This window comes from Octodon degus, unplaced genomic scaffold (assembly GCF_000260255.1).
Source record: "Octodon degus isolate 3935 unplaced genomic scaffold, OctDeg1.0 scaffold00026, whole genome shotgun sequence".
In the NCBI taxonomy this organism is placed as follows: Eukaryota; Metazoa; Chordata; class Mammalia; order Rodentia; family Octodontidae; genus Octodon; species Octodon degus.
The window spans coordinates 8,991,552-9,014,459 of record NW_004524602.1 but is presented as its reverse complement, the minus strand read 5'-3'; the positions used below and the strand labels follow the sequence as shown (position 1 = coordinate 9,014,459).

The following is a 22,908-nucleotide window of genomic DNA, read 5'->3' as shown; positions in this document are numbered from 1 at the left end:
TCTTGCTCTTTCTTGGTCTTAACGATCCAGCAGAAAAGTATGAAAATGAAGTATAAAAAGTAAAGCCATATTAATATGATGAGCTGTAAAAGGCTCAAGTCAACAACTTTGGACATTGATAGTCTTATGGAAAACCCACTACTATTATGGACTATTGGACTATATTGGGATATTTTGCTGAATTCATGCACCTACAGTATTTAAATGACAATAGAATGCCCTTCTCTGACAAAATTAACCAAAAAAGGGGGATACAAATGAACAACCATTTTGTATCTGTATACTCAAAATAGTTAGGATAGATATAGAGCTCAACTCTCTTATTTCAATGAATAAAGAGGTTTGTTCTAATAGTGTTTGAGACAGGATATCAGGTCTGCATCTTGTAAAATGAATAACCACTAAGACAACAATATGCAATATATTAATTATTGAAAAAGTACCAATAATCAGTTGTGAAACTGTCTCATTGCTATTTGTTTCTCAGTAAGAATATAAGAAAAACTAGCTCAAGAAAAAAAGAGACAAAGGACATAGTTCTCCTGCTGAAGCCTGAAGAAACTTGAAATTAAGAGAAAGACACAGAAACAAAATAAAGAAGCGGAGACAGTCCAAGCAGTTGTTAGTATCTGTAGCTAACTTAAAGCAAATAAAGTTTTTGAAAGCACTTAGACTGAAGACTGAAAACAATCTCTAGCCTCAGCCATCTATAGGCAGACGAAGTGGGTGAGAATGTCTTCGGATTGCTAAAGAAGGTATAATCTCTGGGGGGAACTACCCACTCGGCCCCGCCTCTCCTGTCTCTCTCTCTCTGGACAGGAGCTTTCTTTCTCTCAATAAATATATTCTGCTCATAAAAAAGAAGGTATAATCTCAATGTCCACGTCAGATGTGGACAAGGAAGAGAAATTCCCAGAGGGAGGAGCCTCAGTGGGATTCAGGATTGCTACAGATCTGTCCTCTGTTTCGCTCTCATTCTTTTCCCTTCCAAATGGAAGCATTAATCATAATGTCCCTGCTCCCCCTGTGTCTAAAGGGTGAGGGTGGAGGAGATAATTTAGGGTTTTTTTTTTTGTTTGTTTGTTTTTTAACCAGGGGTCAAACTTAGGACCTTGCGCTTGCCAGGCAGGTGCTTATGCCGCTGAGCTATCTCCCTGGCACTAGGTTTTTTCTTTAAGTTCGTATCTTTCCAGATCAGAAAGACCAGACTTAGACCATGTATTATATTTAAAACCATTTTATACCTTATAAAATATTTTGACAAATTTTGATTCATCTTTGCCTCTGAAAGGTAAATATTTTTATTCTACTTTTGTAGCTGAGGAAGCTAAGGCCTAAAGATTAAATCACTTTGCAAGTTCATATATGAGTCACAAATTATTGTGTATTATGGTGATTTCTAAGAACCAGTCTGATAAGAATTTTTCACAATGAATAAAAGGTAAAATACAGTTGAAGGAGAAGAAACACGGATAAAAACAAACAGAAGTATCTATTAGCGTAAGATGCTGCCTGGGAAAACGGCCCTGAGTAAGATATTACATGGGGAAGTATCTATTAGCGTAAGATGCTGCCTGGGAAAACGGCCCTGAGTAAGATATTACATGGGGAATCTGACAGCCAGGAAGCAGCACAGGGAGTATGTGGTTGAGGGAGTGCATTGGAGCTGCTATTGTTGCCAATAAAGAAGTTTACTTTGGTGAGCTGTAAGTGTAGCCCTGGCATCTCCCACGTATGTAATACTTTACCAGTTGTTTATGGGCTTTGAGTCAGCCTGTCACTTCTGGATGAAGAATGACAAGATTCCTGCTCACCTTTCTTGGAGAGGTGTAAATGTCCAACAAAACCTAGGTATTTATTCTGGCTACGACAAGGTAGCTTGTATCCAACTAACTCTTTCACCAAACATGATTATAAAAGTAGGACAAGGATATATAAAGTAAGTGTTTAAAGGCATGAAGAGTAACCAAAGCAAGCACTGTATGAGGAGCCCTGGTCCTCTAGCATATAAGATTAGTGACATACTTTCCCCATTGTTTTCTTTGAAGATATTCCCGAATTGTGTGTAATCCAAATAGAAATCACAGTCTTACTGGGCTAAGGAGAGAGAAAGACTGGAGTTGAAAACTGGCAAACTGTTTGGGATTTAATCCCAAAATCCTAGAGCAAGGGTAATCCAAGGGAAGAACCCACAATCTATTTATGGGGACCAGCTGAATCCTACCCTATGAATGAACATCTCAACAGCTAAAGAAGACAGTAGCTGGAAGGCTGAAGATCTGCAAAGACTCCAAAATCCACATGAAGCTGAGGAGGAGGAGACTGGATTTCATGTCCTGCTAAGTTGAAAGAGATCCAATAAACACCCCAAAATTTGAATGGAAACTTTAGAAGAACCAAAATCCAGTAGTAAGGAGACTGGCCTAAGAGAGAAGACCAAATATATGAAGGAGAAAGCCTTCGATAGGCCAGATCCAGCACCTAAAATCCTTCTTTATACATCAGGATTAGTTTCTAGTTCTCTCTCTGCCTGGCAAAACTGAAAACCCTTTTTTGAGGACACTGACATAATCTACAGTCTCTTAATGTTCCACCTAAAGTGAACAGCATGCAATGAAAATTATAAGACATGTTAAAAGAAATGACTAAGTAATTAAAAACAAAGAAAAAAATAGAAAAATGCTATGGGTAACTCAGACAATGAATTATCAGACAGGAACTTTAAAATAACTATGATTAATATTAACAATAGAGGAAAATAATAGAATATTCTTTAGAATTATAGGATAATTCCACCAAAGTCCTAAATCTCTCCTCTTTTTTTTTCTTTTTTTTGTAGCATCGGGGATTGAACCCAGAAACTTGCGCTTGCCTGGCAAGCATTTATTCTACTGAGCTCTCCCCCTGACCCCTCAATCTATTTTCAAAGGCAAGCAGAAGTTACAAAAATTTTAAAATTATGACAAAATTAATAATTTAATACATTAATGTATAGGAGATAATTTTAAATGATTAGTTAAATAGAAGACAGGTTAGTAGCAAATATTCAAAATTACGAAGTGAGAAAATGAAAATATAAAGGTTTAAAAAATATATGGAAATGGGAAAACAAGTCTATAATTCATTAGCTAAGGGTCTCAGAAAGAAAGGAGAAAGGGAGCTTTTTGTGGGTGTGCCTGGCTGTGCAGTTCAGGCTGGCCTTCAGCTCACTTTGTAGCCCAGGCTGGTCTCTAACTAGCAAGGATCGTCCTGCCTCAGCTTCCCATATGCTAGAATTATAAGCATGCATCACCATGCCTGGCAAGAGAGGCAATTTTAAATAAACACTCAGAATTTTCCAAAACTGGTGAAATATACCAAGATACATATTCAAAAAGCACTACACAACTTAAACAAGATAAATGTAAAGAAAATCACACCTGGTACATCATAGTTGTACTCCTGAAAGTCAAAAAGGAAGGAAAAATCTAAAAAGTAGCTGTAAAAAAATAAGCTCTTAACAGCCACCAGGGTTCCATCCAAAGGGTGCCGTGCTGGCCCCAACCCCAGGAATGCACTGAGACAGCGATTGAAACTGAGTGTGGTGGCACATGCCTGTAATCCCAGCCCTTGGGAGGCTGAAAATAGGAGGATCACTATGTGTCTGACCTGTGTAGTGAGACCCTGTAGGCCCTGTACTAAATATACTTAAAAAGATCATATAATAAGCTCTTAGAGGAGCAAAAAGACTGATACAGAATAGAGGACAAGTAGGTCAGAGTTTCAAAGTACTAAAAGAAAATCCCTGTCAACTAAGGATTTTATTACTGGAAGGGGGTAAATCCAATAAATATCCATGGGTTCCTTGGAATGACAGATCTATAAAACTGTTCTGCATGTGGGGGTTAGATGCAAAGTGATTGCTGATAGTCAATACAGTGCTATTTGAACATAAAATTCTGAAGCAAGAACCACTTATTAGAAGTGATTTGTTTTATTTGTATTAATAATAGAGCCCTAGCATAAAACTGTCCAATAGAAATATAATACATACCACAAATGTAAGCCACATAAATTATTTAAATTTTTCTAGCGTGGTGGTCTAAGCACCCACCTGGCAAGTGCAAAGGCCAGAGTTCAATCCCTGGTACCGCATGCTATGCCAGCCCCAGAACCCTGGGCGCCACAGAAACTGGGCATGGTGGCACACACCTGTAATCCCACCACTGGGGAGGCTGAGACAGGGGAATCACTATGAGTCCAAGCTGCGTAGGGAGACCCTGTACCAGATACATAAATAAAAGATTAAATTTTTGTGAGAGCAACATTTTTTAAAGTAAAAAAGAATAGGTAAAGCTAATTTTAATAATATATTTCATTAACCCATTATATTCCACATATTTTCATTTCAATAGAATCAATATAAAACTTTTGAGATACTTCACAGTTTTTGTGCTAAGTCTCTGAAAGCTACATTTTGATTTGAACAGCCGGTATTCAAGCTCCAGCCGCCATATCAGATAATGCCTCTTAGGACCCAGGTTGGGGGCTTTTAAAAGTACAGAAGATGCCCATGCAGCTGCAATTAGGGTGAGGCAAGTGAAACACTCATGCTGAATACAAAATTTTAGATCAGAAATAAACCTCAGAACAAATATAAACAATGTATTTATGCAATATTTAAAATCAAAATGAATATAAAACTTCATTATGAACAAAATACCAGAACTAAAAAAATACTTTAAAAAAGCCAGAACTTTTAGTTTTTAGTAAAAACTGACTGCTTCCCCCCACCTCCGGCTCCATCCAATGTGCCTCATGATGGCTCTGTGCCCAGGATGCACTGTAGACCAAATAACTGGTATTTTGGGGGGCAGGGTGCAGGCACGATATTTTTAAAGCACCCAGATGAATCTAATGGGCAGCCAGCACTGAAAGCCACTGCTGTCGTCCACTGATGCCTTAATGCTCAGATTTCCTGACAAAGTAGGGTGTTGCTACTTGTCATCATATAGTTCTGGGGAGATTTGTTGGTTGGTGTTGAGGATGAACCCAGGGCTTCCAGCTTGCTAGGCAAGCATTTTACCGCTGAGCCAAATCCCAGACCCTCTGAGACGTGTCTTCTCTTACCAAATCCTCCTATAGTTTCACATTTGGAAATCCAGGGATGAGGAGTTCATATTTCTACTACTGGAAATTCTAGAGTCACTTATTTAGAGACAGTTGTTAAAAGACAATTTTCAAAAGTTTATCATATCTTACAGATACAAAATAAACATGATAAAAATTTTATTTAACAGAGGCAACTAGACAGGTTTTCAAAACTAGTTCAAAGGAGAATTCAAAAATCAGGTATCTGTATAGATCAGGCATATTGAAGTAAATGAGCAAATGGAAACAAAAGTTTTTTGTTTGTGTTTTGAGCCAGGGTCTCACTACGGAGTGCAGGCTGGCCTTGAACTTGCTATGTAGCCCTTGCTGACTTCAAACTCACGGCAATCCTCTTGCCCCAACCTCCCAAGTGCTGTGATTGCAGGTGTGCCCCACCACGCCCGGCAAAACAGCTTTGTGTGTAAGAGGAGCAGGAGAGTGAATCAAACAAACCTTCACTGAACTAGACAGAACTTGCTTGTCTGTCAGTTTCTTACAACTTAACAAAGCTGTAAAATATCTCCCATTGAATCCATTTGCTAAGGGAACAGGATATGCAGTCAACAATGCACAATTTTCCATTGAAGTACAAATTATTACCTACACAACAAATGTCTTACTTTTTGGGGTGGGGGTACTGAGAATTGAGCTTAGGGTCTTCACACTAAGCTACATCCCCAACCCCTTTTTCATCTTTTATGTTAAGACAGGGTTTCCTTGGTTGCTAAGTTTCCCACGCTGAGCTTGAACCTGCAACCCTTCTACCAACTTTAGCCTGAAGAGTGCTGGGATTACAGGCATGCTCCAGCACGCCAGGCTGCTGACTGAGCATGCTAATAACAGTGGTCTTCAAATTTCGATGTGCAGGACAAACACCCAGAAAATAAGCTAAAAGGCAGATTCCCTTTGAAGGATTCTGGGTTTGGGTGATACCCATAAAAATGTGGGGGAATGGTTATTTATTTGAATTGATGGGAATGCAGCCTCACACCTCATGCATGGTAGGCAAATGTTTTACCACTGAGCTCTGAGAAATGTCTTTTTTAAAATTTTCTTGAGACAGGGTCTTGCTGTATAGTTCAGGCTGCCCCTGAACTAACTATATAGCCTAGGCTGGCCTTGAACTTGTGGCACTCTTCTGCCTCAGCCTGAGTGCTAGGATTACAGGTGTGTGCCATCACACCCAGCTAGAAATGTCTTTTTTTTTTTTTCTTATGTATTTGCTACAAGGTTTCACTACACAGCTCGGACTCAGTGATCCTCTTGTTTTCGGCCTCCCCAGCACTGGGATTACAGGCGTGCACCACCAAGCTTGGTCTTATGTCTTTTTAACATGCACATTAGATGAGTCTGATGCAAGTGTACTGGGGAACATATTGAAGAAACATGTCCTAGAACATACCTATTCTATATTACGGAGATAGCCTTTTCAAATGTGCTTCTCACAGTACATTTGAGCTTCTTATGTTAGCTCTAGATTTCACTTTGAATCAATTTTAGTACTCAGTGTATTTTCTTTGTTTCCAAGATAATATGTATGCTCTTTTCTTTTTGTTTTTACTCAAATCTTACAGGACAGACAAGGAACTGTTTTTATATTATATGAGCACCTGAAGAGAGACAAGCTGGGCATGTTGTGAGTACGAAGTTTCTATAGGATGTAATAAAAGCTAATAGATTATCACAACTAACATGATGCTTTTTCATCAGCTTGCTAATTTATAGGAAGTCTGTCTTGTTTTTATTTAGACCTTCAGTTATTTCATAAGATGACTTTAGCTGTGTTGGTCAGTGTTCCTAAAAAAATTATCCAAAATCCATGGGTAGGGTGTACAGTACATTTAACATATCTTACTCAAGTCCATAACTTACAAGAGACAACAGATCTGACTGATAGGAAGCCAGTTCAGATGTCTCAACTGTGGAAAGACAGTTGTTATTCTTGCATTCACAGAGAAGTGCTCAAGTGACTTAGCAAGCTATTCCTCCAAAAGGTCGGGCCAGGTCCAGCCTTGGCCCTGGTGTGGTGTTTGCAAAGCGTGTGAACACTAAGCACGGTCCTGCTGGAAGTGAGTTTACCTCATCAATCCTCTTGAACGTATGCAAATGCTCAGATGTCTTCCCCTTTTGAAGCTAGAATGTGGCTATAATTTAACTCAGTGATTAAAGTCTTAAACACTCCTTACTAGCCAGGAAGAGGAGGATATGAATGTTTGAGTCCTCTGCTCCACTAAACTGCACAGGATGTGTGGGGCCAGGTTTGGAGCTAGACACACCCTCTTGCAGACAGGTAAGGCAGAGAGGCAAAAACTCCTTTCTGGTGACAGCAGAAGTACAGCCAGGTAGGTCAAATCCAGACTCAAGATCTGGATGCCTGCAGGACATCCCTGGATGGTACCAGCTCATAACATCAGGGAAGTTCCAACCTTGAAGAGCAAAAGGACAATCTGAGAATCAGGAAAAGGAGGCTGACTAGGAGCTCAGAGAAGAGGTGATGTTATGGCTTATATCTGGATGTCCCCATACAGCCTCAGGGGGTGATGCAGCTAAGTGTGATGCCAGGGGATGCAGCCTGGTCCGAAGAGGGAGGTTACTGGGGTCTTGGCTTGGTAATCCTCTTGGGTTCCTCCCTTCTCTGCTTCCTGGTTGTCATGAAAGGTGAGGGGGCTTCACGAGAGGATGATTTTACTGAACAGAGATTTACGATCTGGCCTTGGGGATAACCTCACCCATTCATCCTGGGATATTTCTGGGAAATAATGGAGAAATTTCAAGAAAGAGAAAAATGAAGAATTTTCTGGAAATGAATTAACAGGGAAGGGGACAAGAAATACAATAGAGACCTGGTCTCTTCTCTCTCTCAGTCCCTCTCCTCTCACTGCTCTATAGTTTCTTTTAAGAATGGATTGCTGTTTTTAGTATATATCTGAGGATCACCTAGAGGCTTAGTGAAACAATATATCCCTGGCCCCCAACCAAATGTTCTGCTTTTGTTAATTCTGGGTGGAGCCCAGGAAGGTTGTTTTAAGATGTACCCAGGTGTAATACATACTAATCCTGTGGTTACAGAAACAAAAACACAAATTGCTTTTCAAAATTACTGATTCTGAAGTTGCCTTTGGCCATTATTTATTTTCTTAAAAGAATAAATACTAATGTTTAGCAGCTATGAGACGTAGGCCATCCTTGGATTTTAGGAACATGACTCAAAAAGTTCAGATGCGCTTAGTTCAATTCCTTCATTTCAAAGCAAAGGAAATGAAGACCCAGAGAGCTTCAACCAGTCAGTGACGAGACAAAGAGCCGAGACAAAGAGCCCGGGTCTCCTGTCTTAGGGACTGGGCAGCTTTTCATCCCACGCTGAACCAAGGGGGCAGGGAGGCTGGGGAGAGGAGCAGGCTCACAGTGTTACATTTGCCTTAAGAAGCAGCTCTTTATGTTCAGATCTCATGGCAAAACAATTTTTAAAATTTATTCCTTTCAATTAACCTTTTCTCCCCTTTTTAATTAAAATAAAAGTTTAAGAAAAAGTTAGGAATGTACCCTGGAGTTTTGTTTTCAAGTTAAAACATACGACCATCTAGCTGTTCGGGAATGTTCAGCGACCACAGCATAATGCTACAGGATAGTTTGTCTCTGAAACCATAAAGTGAGGGTTCAGTTTTACAAAGACAGCTGTTTGTGAATGGGATGCGATGTCCTTGATCCTCAGTGGAAAGCAGTACACTTAAAATAGAAGATAAACCCAGACAAAGGCCTCCAGGATCTGGGGAGCAAATGTCTCTATGGACAAGGAAAAGGATTTAGCAACAATCTGCTTTAAGTAACGGAGCTTGCAAAATGAGCTACTACTGCCCACCTCAGTAGTAGTCTTTTGCTAGAACTGACTAAGCCTATTGCTCTATCCTGCTAAGTTGATTAATAAAAAATATTTATTACACAAATCCTTTTTGTTGACAAGTTAAAATGGAGCCTCATCTTTCATATCTCCCTGAAGATTGCCACCTTGTGAGATTGAAAATACTCATTAAATTCCATCACCAGCAGCACAAATGAGAGGGCCATTGTTTTTAAGCATGTGAGGGGAATCATTGCTAAACTCATTTGTTTGGATATCATTAACAGAACAATCGGTGTGGATCTCCAGGGGGTCCTCATGACCTTTGCTCGCAATCTCTTCATCATCCATCAAGAAATATCAGCACCTAATATGCAAGGCGAGACCAATTTTAAGGTGAGGTGTTAATTAACTAACGATCCTGGTTAATTTCTACACAAGGGCTGAAAATACCTCATGCTGTATTGTAAACAAGTGCTAAACCATCTTTTTTTTTTAAATTGTAAGCAGTACATATTTTACAATGTGCAGGGTCAATATTGTAAGGTTCCCACTGAACCCGTTAGTTAAATTTAATAGTTTGAAACTTTTTCTTTGAAATACAGCAGACTCACTTTAACTTGCTGCCATTTTCAAATCCAAGCTCAAGAGATAACAGCACTTTCTGATGTTGGAGGTGAAGCTGAAATAGCACCATGGAGCCAAATAGAGACTGTCACAACCAAACTTCATGAGTATACTCTGTCTGTATTTGAGATACTACAGTGTCTGGCTGCTGATTGATGGGGAGTCCCAGTTTTTACAGCCAGAGAAGTTCTGAGGCCTAAAGAGAATGTGAATTAAAGAGAGGCAGAAAAAAAATCCCCAAATATCTGTAAACCATCTGCTCCACCCCACTTCTCCAAAGTTTCACCAGTAACCTTCCGAAGCTTGCACAAGGCCTCTAGAGATGCTAGAGTTGAAATCAAGATATATGTATTGACTAGAAGTCTCTAAATTCTAAAATATAGGAGCAAGGCTTGTGCAGCAGATCTGAGACACTGGCTGAACACAGACAATGGCTTAGTATTGATCAGCAATGGTTCCTAGCATAGGCCTCCATGGCATTAGAATGGGCCAAGTAACCAAAGGACTCATGTGGAGAGCACATATGTTTTTCTCTCTTAAACAGAAAGTCACACAAGTCTTAATAAGAATATAATATTTTTACTTCAAACTAGGGCCAGATCTCTTTATTAACAATAGCAATGAACAGTGCTTTAAAGTGATTATAAGAAATAGGAGAATAACCATTACTTTTTCTGCAATGTGACTGAAAAGATTTGATGAACACAGAGTGAGTGTTACACCAATACTCACTGGTGCTAAGAGATGTGCAATGATTTCGATATGGTTTGAGTGTGTCCCCAAGAGTGATTCTTCTAGGACACTGTTCAAAATGTTGTTACCAAAGAGCAGGAGCGGCCCCTCCCAGCTCTCTCATTTCCTGTTTCATTATGAGATTTCTCCCTCTTGAAAGAGATCCCATCATACCATCTGCCATGAAATGATGCAGCCTACAGGACCCTCACTCAAGGCCAAACTGATGGGGCTGCCCAATCTTGTACTTCCAGCCTCCAACACTGTGAGCTAAATGAATCTCTTTTCTTTACACGTTACCAAGCCACCAGTATTTTTGCTATAGCAACAAAAAACAGACTAATATAAGATCTCTACTTATTATTCACGTATTAAGCTCCTGCAGCTAAGCACTATTTTACCTGTTGGTACTTGTACCAAATCTTGAAACTGTCTGCCTGTGATCAGCTAAGCCTGCCCAAATACGGCTAACAATCAGAATCAGATAGTATATCCTCAAATCCACTAAGTGAACTCAACTTGAACTTGATATTGGCAGAACCAACCACACTTAACAAAAGTAAAAGCTATTTCCCCATTCTTTCTCTGGTCTTCAAAAATCATTAAAAAGGCTATTATTTTTTTTTCAGGTAACCTTTATTTTTTTTTTATTTATTTGAGAGAGAGAGAGAGAGAGAGAGAGAGAGAGAGAGAGAGAGAGAGGTGTGTGGCCAGCTCAGCCCACCAGGGGGCGGGCTGGCTGGCATGTGGTGCTGGGGATTGAACCGCGGTCCCCGATGCTTTGCTAAGCTTGTTCTAAGTAGGTGCTTTAGACCACTGAGCCATCTCTCCAGCCCCTCAGGTAACCTTTAAATATATCATAATTTCTAGCTTTCTCAGGTTAGAAAAATCTAAGGATAAGAACTTTATATCTCAATAATATAGGAATTATAACAAACAATTGAAATGTGGAGATTTATTTTAGTAGTACTACTTAGTAGTTTTCAAATAGGTATTTTCATTTTGTAAACAAAGATATACCAGTAAAGACTGAATATACATGGAAGGTGATGCAGAGAGGCACTGAACAAAACCTAATTTTTTTTTTTCTTTTTTTTGAGGAACGAGGGATTGAACTCAGGCCCTTGTACTTGCTAGGCAAGTACTTATTCTGCTGAGCTATCTCCACGACCCCATAACCTAAAACTTTTTATGATAAACATATTCAACAAAGTAGGAACAGAAGGTAACTTCCACAACATGATATGAGTAGCTACAAAAATCTAAGAACTAATATCCATAGTAAATCAAACAAGATTGAAAGCTTTCCCATAAGAGGAGAAAGAAGACGGGGATGTCATCTCTGCTACTTCTATTCATTACTGTACCAGAGGTTCGAGACTGAGTAGTTAGGAAAGAAAAAGAAACAGGCTTATAGACTAGAAAAGTAGAAGGAAAACTATCTCTATTTCCAAAGAGCAAATTCTTGGGTATAGAAAGTCCTAAAGAATTCACTGTTTATTACAGCATATAAACAAGGTGAGCAAGGCTGTAGGACATCAGGCAAGTACATAAAAGTCAACTGTATCTCTATATACAGCAATGAAAAATAGAATTAAATCAATTCAATTTACAATAACATCAAAAAGATTAAAAGATTTAAGAATAAACTTAATGGAAGTCCATTTTTGTGGCACCCTGGGGGCGGGGTTGGTGATTCATGTCATGTGGTACCAGGGATTGAACCACATCCCCATGTGCTTGCCTAATCTTGCCTAAGCAGCACTTTAGACCACGGAGCTATCTGGTGGGCCCTGGAAGTCCAATACTGACACACAGAAAATAGAAAACATCAGCAAGAAAAATTAAAGAATACCTAAATAAATAAGAGAGCATCTTATGTTCTTAATATTGTTAAGACTGAAATCCTCCTCAAATTATTTAGATTCAGTTCAATTCTTATCAAAATTCCACCTGGCTTTTTTTTTTAAAATAGAAATTGACAAGGTGATCCTAAAATTGGTGATCCTAAAATTGGTGTGGAAGGACATGGGACTTAACGTGGAGGGAGGGGTACAGAATTGGAAGACTCACATTTCTCAATTTCAAAATTCACTGCAAAGCTACAGTACGAGATAGTGTGGTAACATAAAAAGAGACATATACTAGACTTGAAAGGTGAGAAATAAAACCGAACATGATGAATTGATTTTTCAGTAAAGGTGCCAAAGTAATTCAGTGGAAGCAAGAATGGTCTTTTTAATAATAGCTACTGGAACAAATGGATATCCACGAACACATAATGATGTTAGACCCCATATACAAAAGTTAAATCAAAAACCTAAATGTAAAACCTAAAACTGTAAAATTCCTAGAAGAAGAAAACACAGGTATAAGTCTTCATGACCTTAGATTAGCAATTTTTCTTACATGCAATACCTACAGCATAAACAACCTGAGCGAAAATACATACACTGGACTTAAAATGAAAAGCTTCCAGGCACTGGGAATACAGCTTAGTGGTCAAGGGCTTTCTTAGCACCTGTTTTCAGGCCTTAGCACCACAAACCAAACACAATTAAAACAGAGACATAGGTGAATTCAAATATATGAATAATATCCATGTGATGGAATATTAGTCAGCAATAAAAAAGAAATGAAGTTCTGACAATTTGTGCTATATTATGAACACTGAAAATATTATGCTAAGTGAAAGAAGGCAGTCACATAGGACAAATATTTTTATGGTACCATGTATATAAAATGTGCAGAGTAGCCAAATCCACAGAGACAGAAAATAGGTTAATGGTTGCCAGGGGCTGAGGGAGAGAAGGGAAACAGGGAATAGGGTTTCTATTTGGGGTGATGAAAATGTTCTGAAATTATGTAGCTGTGCTAGTTGTCTATGAATACACTAAATGCCATTGAATTGTACATTTTTAAAGAGTGAATTTTATGATATGTGAATTATACCTCAATTTTTAAGTGAATTAATTAAACTGATTAATGCAGTTCAGTGTACAGTACTTGCCCAGCAAAGTCCTGTGTTTGATCCCCAGCACTGCCAAAACTTAATCAATTAACTGAAAATGGGAAAATATCATTCTTTTTTCAAAAAACCAAGCAAATAAACCCTCCTCAGCTTACTAAGCCTTACTTTAACATGACTAGACAAGTATTTTTTTCTGCAGTGAAGAATCTATTTTTTTTTCTGGCCTGTCAGGGATCAATACCTTTTTTTAAATGCAGCAAAATGGAGTTACTAGAGAAATGAACTAATTAAAGATGTACAATATAGCTCACAGTCTACATTTTTAGATTTAGCAAGCGTAAGAATTCTATTAATATTTCCACGTTTTTTTATTCACTTCAACAAGCCTTGTAACCAATGATTTATAGATGGGCACCAGTTAGTGGAACGAACTTTGAGAAGAATTTGTCTGAACCATTCTAAACTCCAAAAAGGAATACAAGCGTGGAAGGAGGAGGTTTGTACCAGGTCTTTCAATAATGAATATTATTTTTATTGCTATTTACAGACCACCATTGATGATATTGAAGGCATTCTAGGAGTAACAAGGGAAAACAAAATGAGATTTGAAGAGGAACTACAGTCCAGAGATGATGAAGACATCGCCACGGCTCACAAGTGATCCTCAAGCACGTTACGATTTGGGAATCCCAGCTAGAGCAAGAAAGGGCAACATTTCTTCTGGTATTAAGAATAAACGTGGTGAGGGGTGGAATGAATGTAGGTTTTTTGCTAAGACATGAATCAGAACAGATTTGAATGAATTATTCTTTTTGAAAATGTATTAAGTATTCTCACTTTATTTATTAAACCAAAACTTGGGGTTGTTTTCACTCAATAATGTTAATCCCATTCCAAAAGTTAGGAAAAATAATCTGATAAAAGAACAAATTTACAAGTCTGACCCATATCTCTTCTACATCTGGCTTTCTATGAGCTTCATTTTTTTTTTAATGTTTTATAAAGTCTTCTCCTATTTCTAAGAGTAATTTATCTGCATTTAAAAACACTGAATAAAAGCAGGGTCACTATTTGTCAAAACACAAATTTTCTTTGTATTAAGACACATCTATTTATAGGAACTTTTAATGATTCTTTATCATTCTCTGAATGTTTCCTGTACCAAGCCCCCACTGTTTGTTGCTACTGTCTTTCTTCGAGAAGTAGGAAGAGCTGTCATCTAGTAACCAAAGCACAGGAACATGTCTAGGTGGCAGCATCTGCTCTTAGTTTAAGATACAGTGTAACTGATGCCTCGGCTTCAATAAACATTTGTCCTTCTCTAGTTCTCTCCACTTAATATGGCTGTAGGATTTTTACAAGCGGAATTCAACAGTACTTTTAAAACGAAACTGGTAACGTTATGCAATGTGACATCAACCCTCCCCATTCGCTGCAGACTATTGCTACATCAGCTTTACTGGAGTGAAATTTGCAAGTCACATACAGTGTACAGAATAACATTTATATCTGTAAAAATGGTTGATTGTATTGGGAAAATGAGTAGTTTTTCAACTACGGAATTTCAATAAATTTTTAACTGTGTTTCAGCCACAGGCTATGAGTTTCTGCAATAAAAATTAATGGTTCTCTGTGTCAGTTTTTGTTCTGCCATCGTTGGAAATATATTAATTAGCCAGGTTTCCTGCCTGCGCTAGGTGCGAGGATGACCCCTTTTTCTTGCCAGGTTTCTCTGATCCATACGAGGGGCCTATTGTCCAGACGCTGGATGGACAGGAAGCATTATGTGCCCATCGGAGTCGTTCTTCTCTTGAAGCCAGAGCAGCATAAGGTCCAAGAGACTCATTAGTTCACTGGCACGATCGTGTCCTGAGAGTAAATGAAACCCTCTGCCTCCTTATGGCTCTCATCTGCTCTGGACTTTAAAAGAAAACTGTCTCTGTTTTGTTCAGCACAGCAGTGGATCGTTCACATGGCAAAAAACCCCGCTTCACGGTACAAAACTGTTAAATCCATCAGGGAAGTTTTGTGTGCAGATTTTGATTAGCACTCCTGAGCCTCGAGCTGCTGGCAACAGCAAAACAAGTTCGCTCCCCTGTACCATTTTTTAGCCCACATGATTGGTTTCTCAAACAATGCTGCTTGCCTTCTTTGCATACATCATTAGCATACACCACAGAAAGCCTGTTTGCAAATAATCCAGGCCTCCTAGCCAGACTCAAACTCCTCAGCCAGGGATTGGGACTAAGGTTCTCTGCCTGAACACCTACAGTTTCCTTCAAAATGAAAGACGAAAATTAGTGTAGTAAAACAATCACATCAGGTAATTAAGTAGAAGAAGCCAGAGGACCAGATTAAATTACTGAAATGTTTTAATTACAGAACATTTGAAAAGAAGCACAGGCCAGTATCTTTTAGCACATATATGTTACAAAGATACTGTGCTACTGGTAAACTAAATTAAGTTTGAAACAATTATATGTGCACAATGTCTGGTATCCCAATTTGGTCAAGATGAATTATTGAGTTTTTTACTATTCTAAATAGAAACTGAAACTTTGTTATAGGATTCTTGGACATTGATGAGCCATTTTTTAGGAAATTTACTTAGGAGAACATCATAGGAAAATTATACTCCTAGCACTCGGGAAGCTCAGGCAGGAGGATTACTGTGAGTTTGAGGCCAGCCCGGGCTACGCAGTGAGTTCAAGGCTAGCCTGAATTACATAGCAAGACCCTGTATAAAAAAGAAAGAAAGAAAAAAAGGATCTCCTTTAGTGTATTACCCTTTGATACTAGCCTTAATAAAGCCAACTAAAAGATAATATTAAATGGCAACCTGTGATGTCCTTCCCCATAGCTAACCATCTGCTACTATGTACTTAAACTGTACTTACGCTGTGTGTGTTTTACTTATTGCATCTTTTCAACAAATCCATGCAGGTAGGTTCTACTACTATCTTCATTTTACGTAGGAGGAAATTATGATTTAGTATCTCACCCTGTGCTTTAGGCCAAATGAAAATCATTTTTGGATTTGCCCTTTTTTGCCTTAAATTCTAATGTGTTGTACAGAATTTCTAGTATGTTTCATTTGCCTTAGATCAAGGAGTTTGCTCTGTTCTATAGCAAAGTCTAGTGTGTTACTTAAATATAGAAAAATAGCTTAATTTATGCATTCCTCCTCCTAGTAATACTGACTTGTGTGATTGGCAACGTGGTAGGACATTGCAATTCCATGACACAATAGGGCAGGAGAGGAGAAAGTGGTGGCTAGAGAGTTTTCCTCTGGTGAGGAGTCTGCACGGCTAGCGAGGGAACGCTATAAGGAAGCACCCAGGTTTCAGGGATGGAAAGTCGTGTCCCACAGTTTGGAGACATGAATATGAGGCCAAGAAACTGGAAGGGCTGGAAGAGTTCTCTTAGCAAAATGTCAAATAAGCAAGAAGAAGTTTGAGGCCTGTTATCTCAGCTATGTCATTCTAACAACTGTAAGCATCCTATTTTTCAGGTATAAAGTATGTATTTTATCATAAGTAATATATTAGAACCATCTTACAGCTTTCACAATTAATAATCATTTGTATTCATCTGGCACCTTTCTTCTAAAGAGCTCAAAGCACTTTACATTTGTTATCTCATTAATTCCCAACAATGTCCCTGTGGGGAAGGTAGTAAGTATTTTAACATTTAAATGTTTATCTTGCAAAATTTTTCAAGCATACATTAATTATATTTCCCAAAATGTAAATGTTCATTAGCTTTATTTTACTGTTCCTATGGCTTTAATGTGCATAGTACATTTGTTCAACTCTTTAAATGGACTAATCTTAGCAAATCTTACTTGGAAAACTAACTTGCCAAGAGAAAATGAGTGGGGAGGAAGTATTTATGGAAGTTTAGTCCAACTCACTTTCAAGAGTAAACACCATGTGCTGTGGCTTTTCTGTCTCTTCTTATCCCACTTGCTATGAGCGTGACACCCAAAGGTTCATGTGCTGAGGTCTTAGTCAACAATACTGAGAAGAGGTGGCACCTCTCCCTTAAGAGGCAGGCCCCACTGGGGCATGATTAGTCATGAGCACCACCCTTAGAAAGGACTAATACAGTTCTCCACAGGTAGGTAGGTGGGTGCAAGAGTGGGCAGTTATAAGAGGCCACCCCTGTGTGCACAACCTCTTCTGCACACGGTTATTCAGTTTTCTGACACTTTGTGCCCCGAGAAGGCCCTAGCCAGCTGCTGGGACCACGCTTGGGTCATAAGCCAAACAAACCTCTCTTCTTTATAAATAACCCAGCCTCAGTGATTCTGTACAAAAACACAAAATGGACTAAGACGCCATTCCTTCCAAAAGATGTGCCACAGAAGGGTCAGGACTCTGTCTACGGAGCCTGAGACCGACTGAGCTTCTATTTATATCATTGTTTTATTAGTGATTTCATCAAGAGAGAACAGAAACTCGACACATTCTATTCGGAGTTCCCTCCCGAAGAGTTACTGAACAGTAAGAGACAGAACTCGACTCCCCAGCCCTCCCTCTCTGGGCAACACCTTCCTCAGTTTTCTCCATAGAATACTGGCACACAGGAATACCTGCTCCTTAGGGAAGCAGTGGTGATTAACTGGCCAATGTTGGGAGAGTTTCAAAGACGGAGTATTCTACATAAATGTTTAAATATTATTATTACGTTGCTACTTCAAATGGAAGTTCTAACTTTGAAATGTGATTATACACTTTTCAGGGAAAAATAAAAAACCCTTCATAACCACATATATAGCTTTATTTTTCACTCTAACAGTCTAACTCATGGTTGTAAAACTTTATTGCACTTGATGGAAGGCCTTGGCTTTTATTAGTTTTAAACTGCTGGTTTCTGGGGTATTTATGTAAATGAGGGAAAGATACCAAAGCAGTAAATAATAAGCCTGTCCCTGCTGTTTAAAAATCTGTTGGTAAAAACAATTTTTTTTTCTTATAAGAAGAACCTAAACATAGCACAGAAAATACAGCTTCGGCATCAAAGCATAAAATAGGTTTTGGGGGATTTTGGCTTTTGCTTTTTGTTAATTGTGCCCCCCTCAGCAAGTCTATCATTCTGAAAACATTTTGTTCCCTTTCTACAATTGGACGTGTGTGTGTGTGTGTGTGTGTGTGTGTGTGTGTGCGCACATGCGTGTGCACAAGGAGGGAAGGAGGAAAAAGGAGAAAGGGACATGCAGGAAGAGAGAAGTAGTAGGTGAAGCCTATGTTTTAAGATATTTGCTGGAGACAAAGGCCACCCCAGCTTCACTGAAGTCACCTCATGAGGAATATTACGATGAAATTAGGGTCCCGTAAACTTTACTTCAGAATAGCAGATCTTCCACTAGGTGTAACATAAACTTGAAGTTAAAATTAAACTTTTGGTTCATTTGAAGATTTGTGCCACTTTCCTTTGCAGCAGAGGATACAAGATATATGGTTATTTATTTCTTAAAAAAACCAAACCTCAAAATCATTTAGGAATGCAAGTTCCCTTTGCAGTGCTTTTGCACTCATTCTCCTGGGTTTATTTTTTCCAAGATGAATATCTAAATCATGTGTTTCATCAAAAAAAAAATTAGATCATTTGCAAGATCAGATGAAAAATTAGAAAGGTCTACATGTTCAACGGAAGCATATTACCTATAAGAGACCACTGTACAACTATTATAAAAGACCACAGAGTAGCCACTAGAAAACCGCTTTACCACATCATAGGACCCAGCCATTAACCTAAAGGAAGGAAAGTGTCCACAGAAAGACCACATATAAATTGTGGCAAGTGGTGGCCTTGGAGTAGGAAATGAGGGATGGACAGGGTAAGGAGTGGCAGAAAGATGGGAAAGGCCCAGAAGGAAACTTGTGGATGAGGGGTATCTTCATTATGTTGATATGCAAATGAATTTTTGCATATCACTATGTGATATGCAAATGAATTCCTATATGTCAAAATTTATCAAACTGAACACCTGAAATACAGTCGAAAATAAACATGGCTACACACTAAAGTGATGAGGACAGATTTAATCAGTGCTACACTATTATAATAAAGATGCATCCAGTGTGAACTGAAGTGAACTTTGACTTTTAGCTAGATGTTTTAAGGATGGAGGTGGAGGGAATAGGAGAGGGAGCAAGTGCCTCAGTAGAGTCAGGGATGTGAAAAATAACCAGAAGCATGAAGTGCTGGTTCAGGGGGTTGCTGATTGTGCTTCTGGAAGTCTACCTTCCCACAGAGATTGGGCATGGAGGCCTTACCTTCAAGTATTGAGTAGAATAAATACTACATTCAGTGGTCTGGAGTTTTCTCAAGCTGGCACTAAAAAAGGGACCAGGGCAGTGGGGGCAAATCTATGGCACACATGCCTTAGCAGGTTGTTTGTATCACTGAAAGCTCTAGAAGGTTCGCTGTAACTGGGCTAGATACTCTTAGGTGGTCCTGAGTTCTAGAAGCTGTGCTAGAGTCTGTTCAGCTCTTCACACATCAAGGTTAAGGCCTAATTGCGAAGAGGGCTTAGAGAAGCCTAACTAGAGTTTGGTCAATGAGACAGTCTTTGCCAATATTTTGTTTTGGAAGGTCAATAATACCTCAAAAAACTGTATTAAAAAATGTATTATGTACATGGCACATCTCAATTCTTCCCCTTTCCATCATACTTTTTTCAAGGGGGTAACATCAGATTGATTGTTTTTTGTCTTTTTAGGACAGAGTTTCACTATGCCATTCAGGCTGGTCTTGAACTCCCTGCTTAGCCCAGGACGGCCTCAAACTCACAGTGATCCTGCTGCCTCTGCCTCCTGAGTGCTGGGATTATAGGCATGCACCACCACATCAGTACATTTATCTATTCATAATCTCTCATAAAGTTAATTATTTTAAAAAGTAATTATCATACATACAGATTAACAACCAGATTAATGGACCAAACACCATAAGAAATATATGAGACAATTAAACTAAATCAAAGTACAATTTTAGATACATTGCCCATGCTACAGTATTATACATGTTCTCCCTCTTTTTTCCTATTATCTTACCTTTTATTTTGCACTTTATATATGAAGCTTCTCATACAACAGAAGCTATGTGATAGTTAAGCTTGTATGTCTTGATTTATGTCACCTAATGTTGTGGTCTCCAAAGGTACCCATTTTCCTACAAATGGGTAGGAAAAGCTTATCCTTCTTATGGCTGAGTAGTACTCCATTACATCTAAACACATTTTTTTTTATCCATTCACCTGTTGAAGGACATTCAGTCTGTTTCCAAGGTTTAGCTATTATGAATTGTGCTGCTATAAACATGGGTATGCACATTACTGTGGTGTAATGTCTTTAACTTTTGGGGGAAGATACATAAAAGGGGACTATCTGGGTCAAGTGGAATTTCTATTTTTAGCTTTCTGAGGAACCCCCATATTGATTTCCATAATCAGTACACCAGTTCAAACTTCTAACACTGAAGAAGGGCCTCCTGCCAAGCTCTCTATCATTTGTCATTGTTGGATTTTTTTTTTCAGTTTATGTATTTAGTACAGGGTCTCACTATGCAGATCGGACTCATAGTGATCCTCGTGTTTTCACTCTCCCCAGCACTAGGATTACAGGTGTGCATCACCATGCCCAGTCTTGGTGGTCAGCTCAGCACCCCCCGAGGTAGGGCCACGGGACCTGTGTTGCCAGGAGTCGAACCCTAGTCCCTGTGCTTGCCTAAGCAGGTGCTTACTCCACGAGGTATCTCACTGGCCCTTCCTTGATTTTTTGATGTTAATAATTCTTCCCAAAGTGAGATGGAACCTCAGTGTTGTTTTAATGTACATCTCCTGAATAGCCAGTGATGTTGAAATTTTTTCATTTATTTATTAGCCATTTGTACTTCTTCATCTGAGAAGTATCTAGTCATTTCAGGTGTCCTTATTTAAAAAAAAAATTAGGTCCTTAATTTAGTTACTTTTCTCTTGCTGTTGAGACAACATACTTGACACTTGAAGCTAAAGAGGGAAGGGAAGGGAAACCCATAGTTCTTAAGAGGTTTCAGTCCATAATTGGCTGGCTCTAACACAGGGTGGCATGGAAGACTGGCACTGCAGAGCAGAAATAGTTTGTGGTAAGCAGAAGGTAGCAAAAGCAACAAGGGGTGACCACAGCTCTTTCTCTACTTTTTTTTTTTTTTTTTGGTACCAGGAATGGAACTCAGGACCTTGGCTCGCTTTATTCAAGGTACTGAGGGCATATAGCATTTACACCCTTAATCCTAGTCCTCTAGATTCTAGCACTGCACCATGAATCAACCCCAGCATCACATGCTCTAGATTCAGCTATCTTTGAAAAAGCTCCACCTATGAATGCCTGAGGCTTCGGAGGAACATCTACACATAAGCCTTACCAGTCTTTAAAATTAGAGGGTTGAATTTTTTGAGTTCTTTTCTTTTATTGTCTTTTTTTCTGGTACCAGGGATCAAACTCAGGACCTTGTATTTGCCAGGCAGGCACTCAAGCCCCTGAGCTATATCTCTGGCCCTAGTTTTTGTCATATTCTAGGTATTATCCCTTTAAGGAACAGCCAGCATAAGATTTTCCCATCTTATAGGCTGTCTCCTCACTCTGTTAGTGGTTTTCTTTGCTATGCAGCAGCTTTTTAATTTGATGTGATCCTATTTGTTGGTTCTTAGTATTATTTCCTGTGCAACTGGGGTTCTGTTCAGAAAACCCTATTCCTGTCTTCAGGAGTTTATGGGTTTTGTCTTCTAGCAGATTAAATGTTGTATTTTAATACTTAGATTTTCAGTCCATTTTGATTTCAGTTTAGTGCACAGGGAGAGATGTGTGTTCAGATTCAATCTTCTGCATGTGGATAGCCAGGTTTCCCAACACCATTTGTTAAAGAGGCTGTCTTTCTTCCAGCATAAGTACTCAGCCCATTTGTCAAAGATAAGGAAGCTTTGTGTACCTAAAGTTGTTTCTGCATCCATTATTCTGTTCTATTGATCCACAAATCTGGTTTTGTTTTGTTCTGTATCCTGCTAGTACCATGCTGTTTTATCAATGATCGATTTTATCCAAATCTATCATTTAGATTTGAAATGTAACTTCAAGTCCTGGACTGTGATGTCCCTGCCACACTCTTGCTGCCCAGCAAGGCTTCTGCTATTCTAGGTCTCTTCTGGTTCCATACAATGTTTTGGATTGCTGCTTCTAGTTCTGTAAAGAAGGCTAACAATCGTTACTTCTGAATGGTGGAATTATTGTCTTTCTGTATTTTCTGTTATATAAGGCAAATTTTAAATTCATGGAGCCAGTTAAATAACAATCTATTAAAGAGAAGAGTTATGAAAATACCTGAATTTCTTTTTTCTTTGTAGTTTCATGGTTAGTTTTATTTATTTATTTTTTTCAAAGTTTTATTGATAAACAGATAGCAATGAGACAGTTTCAAATCAAATCGGAAGTATAGTTTCAACAAATATTACACTGCATATATTCTTCTTAGTGGTTAATTGCTGCACAAGATGCGGACTTGAGATCCTATTTACAAACACCATTAGAACAAATCATTCTATTCATTAAGAGAATGCAACTATATATCT

The 22,908-nt window shown here is 38.7% G+C and overlaps 1 protein-coding gene across 1 annotated transcript in view; it reads left to right on the top strand.

Moving 5' to 3' along the window:
* The window catches only part of Iqch (IQ motif containing H), a 218,911-nt gene extending 204,952 nt beyond the window's left edge, over window positions 1-13,959 (top strand). The window contains exons 19-21 of the mRNA XM_023712572.1: window positions 6,705-6,766; window positions 9,256-9,364; window positions 13,846-13,959. Of these exons, the coding sequence (XP_023568340.1) occupies window positions 6,705-6,766; window positions 9,256-9,364; window positions 13,846-13,959 (285 nt within the window). The remainder of the gene's footprint in view (window positions 1-6,704; window positions 6,767-9,255; window positions 9,365-13,845) is intronic.
* Window positions 13,960-22,908: the final 8,949 nt, after the last annotated feature.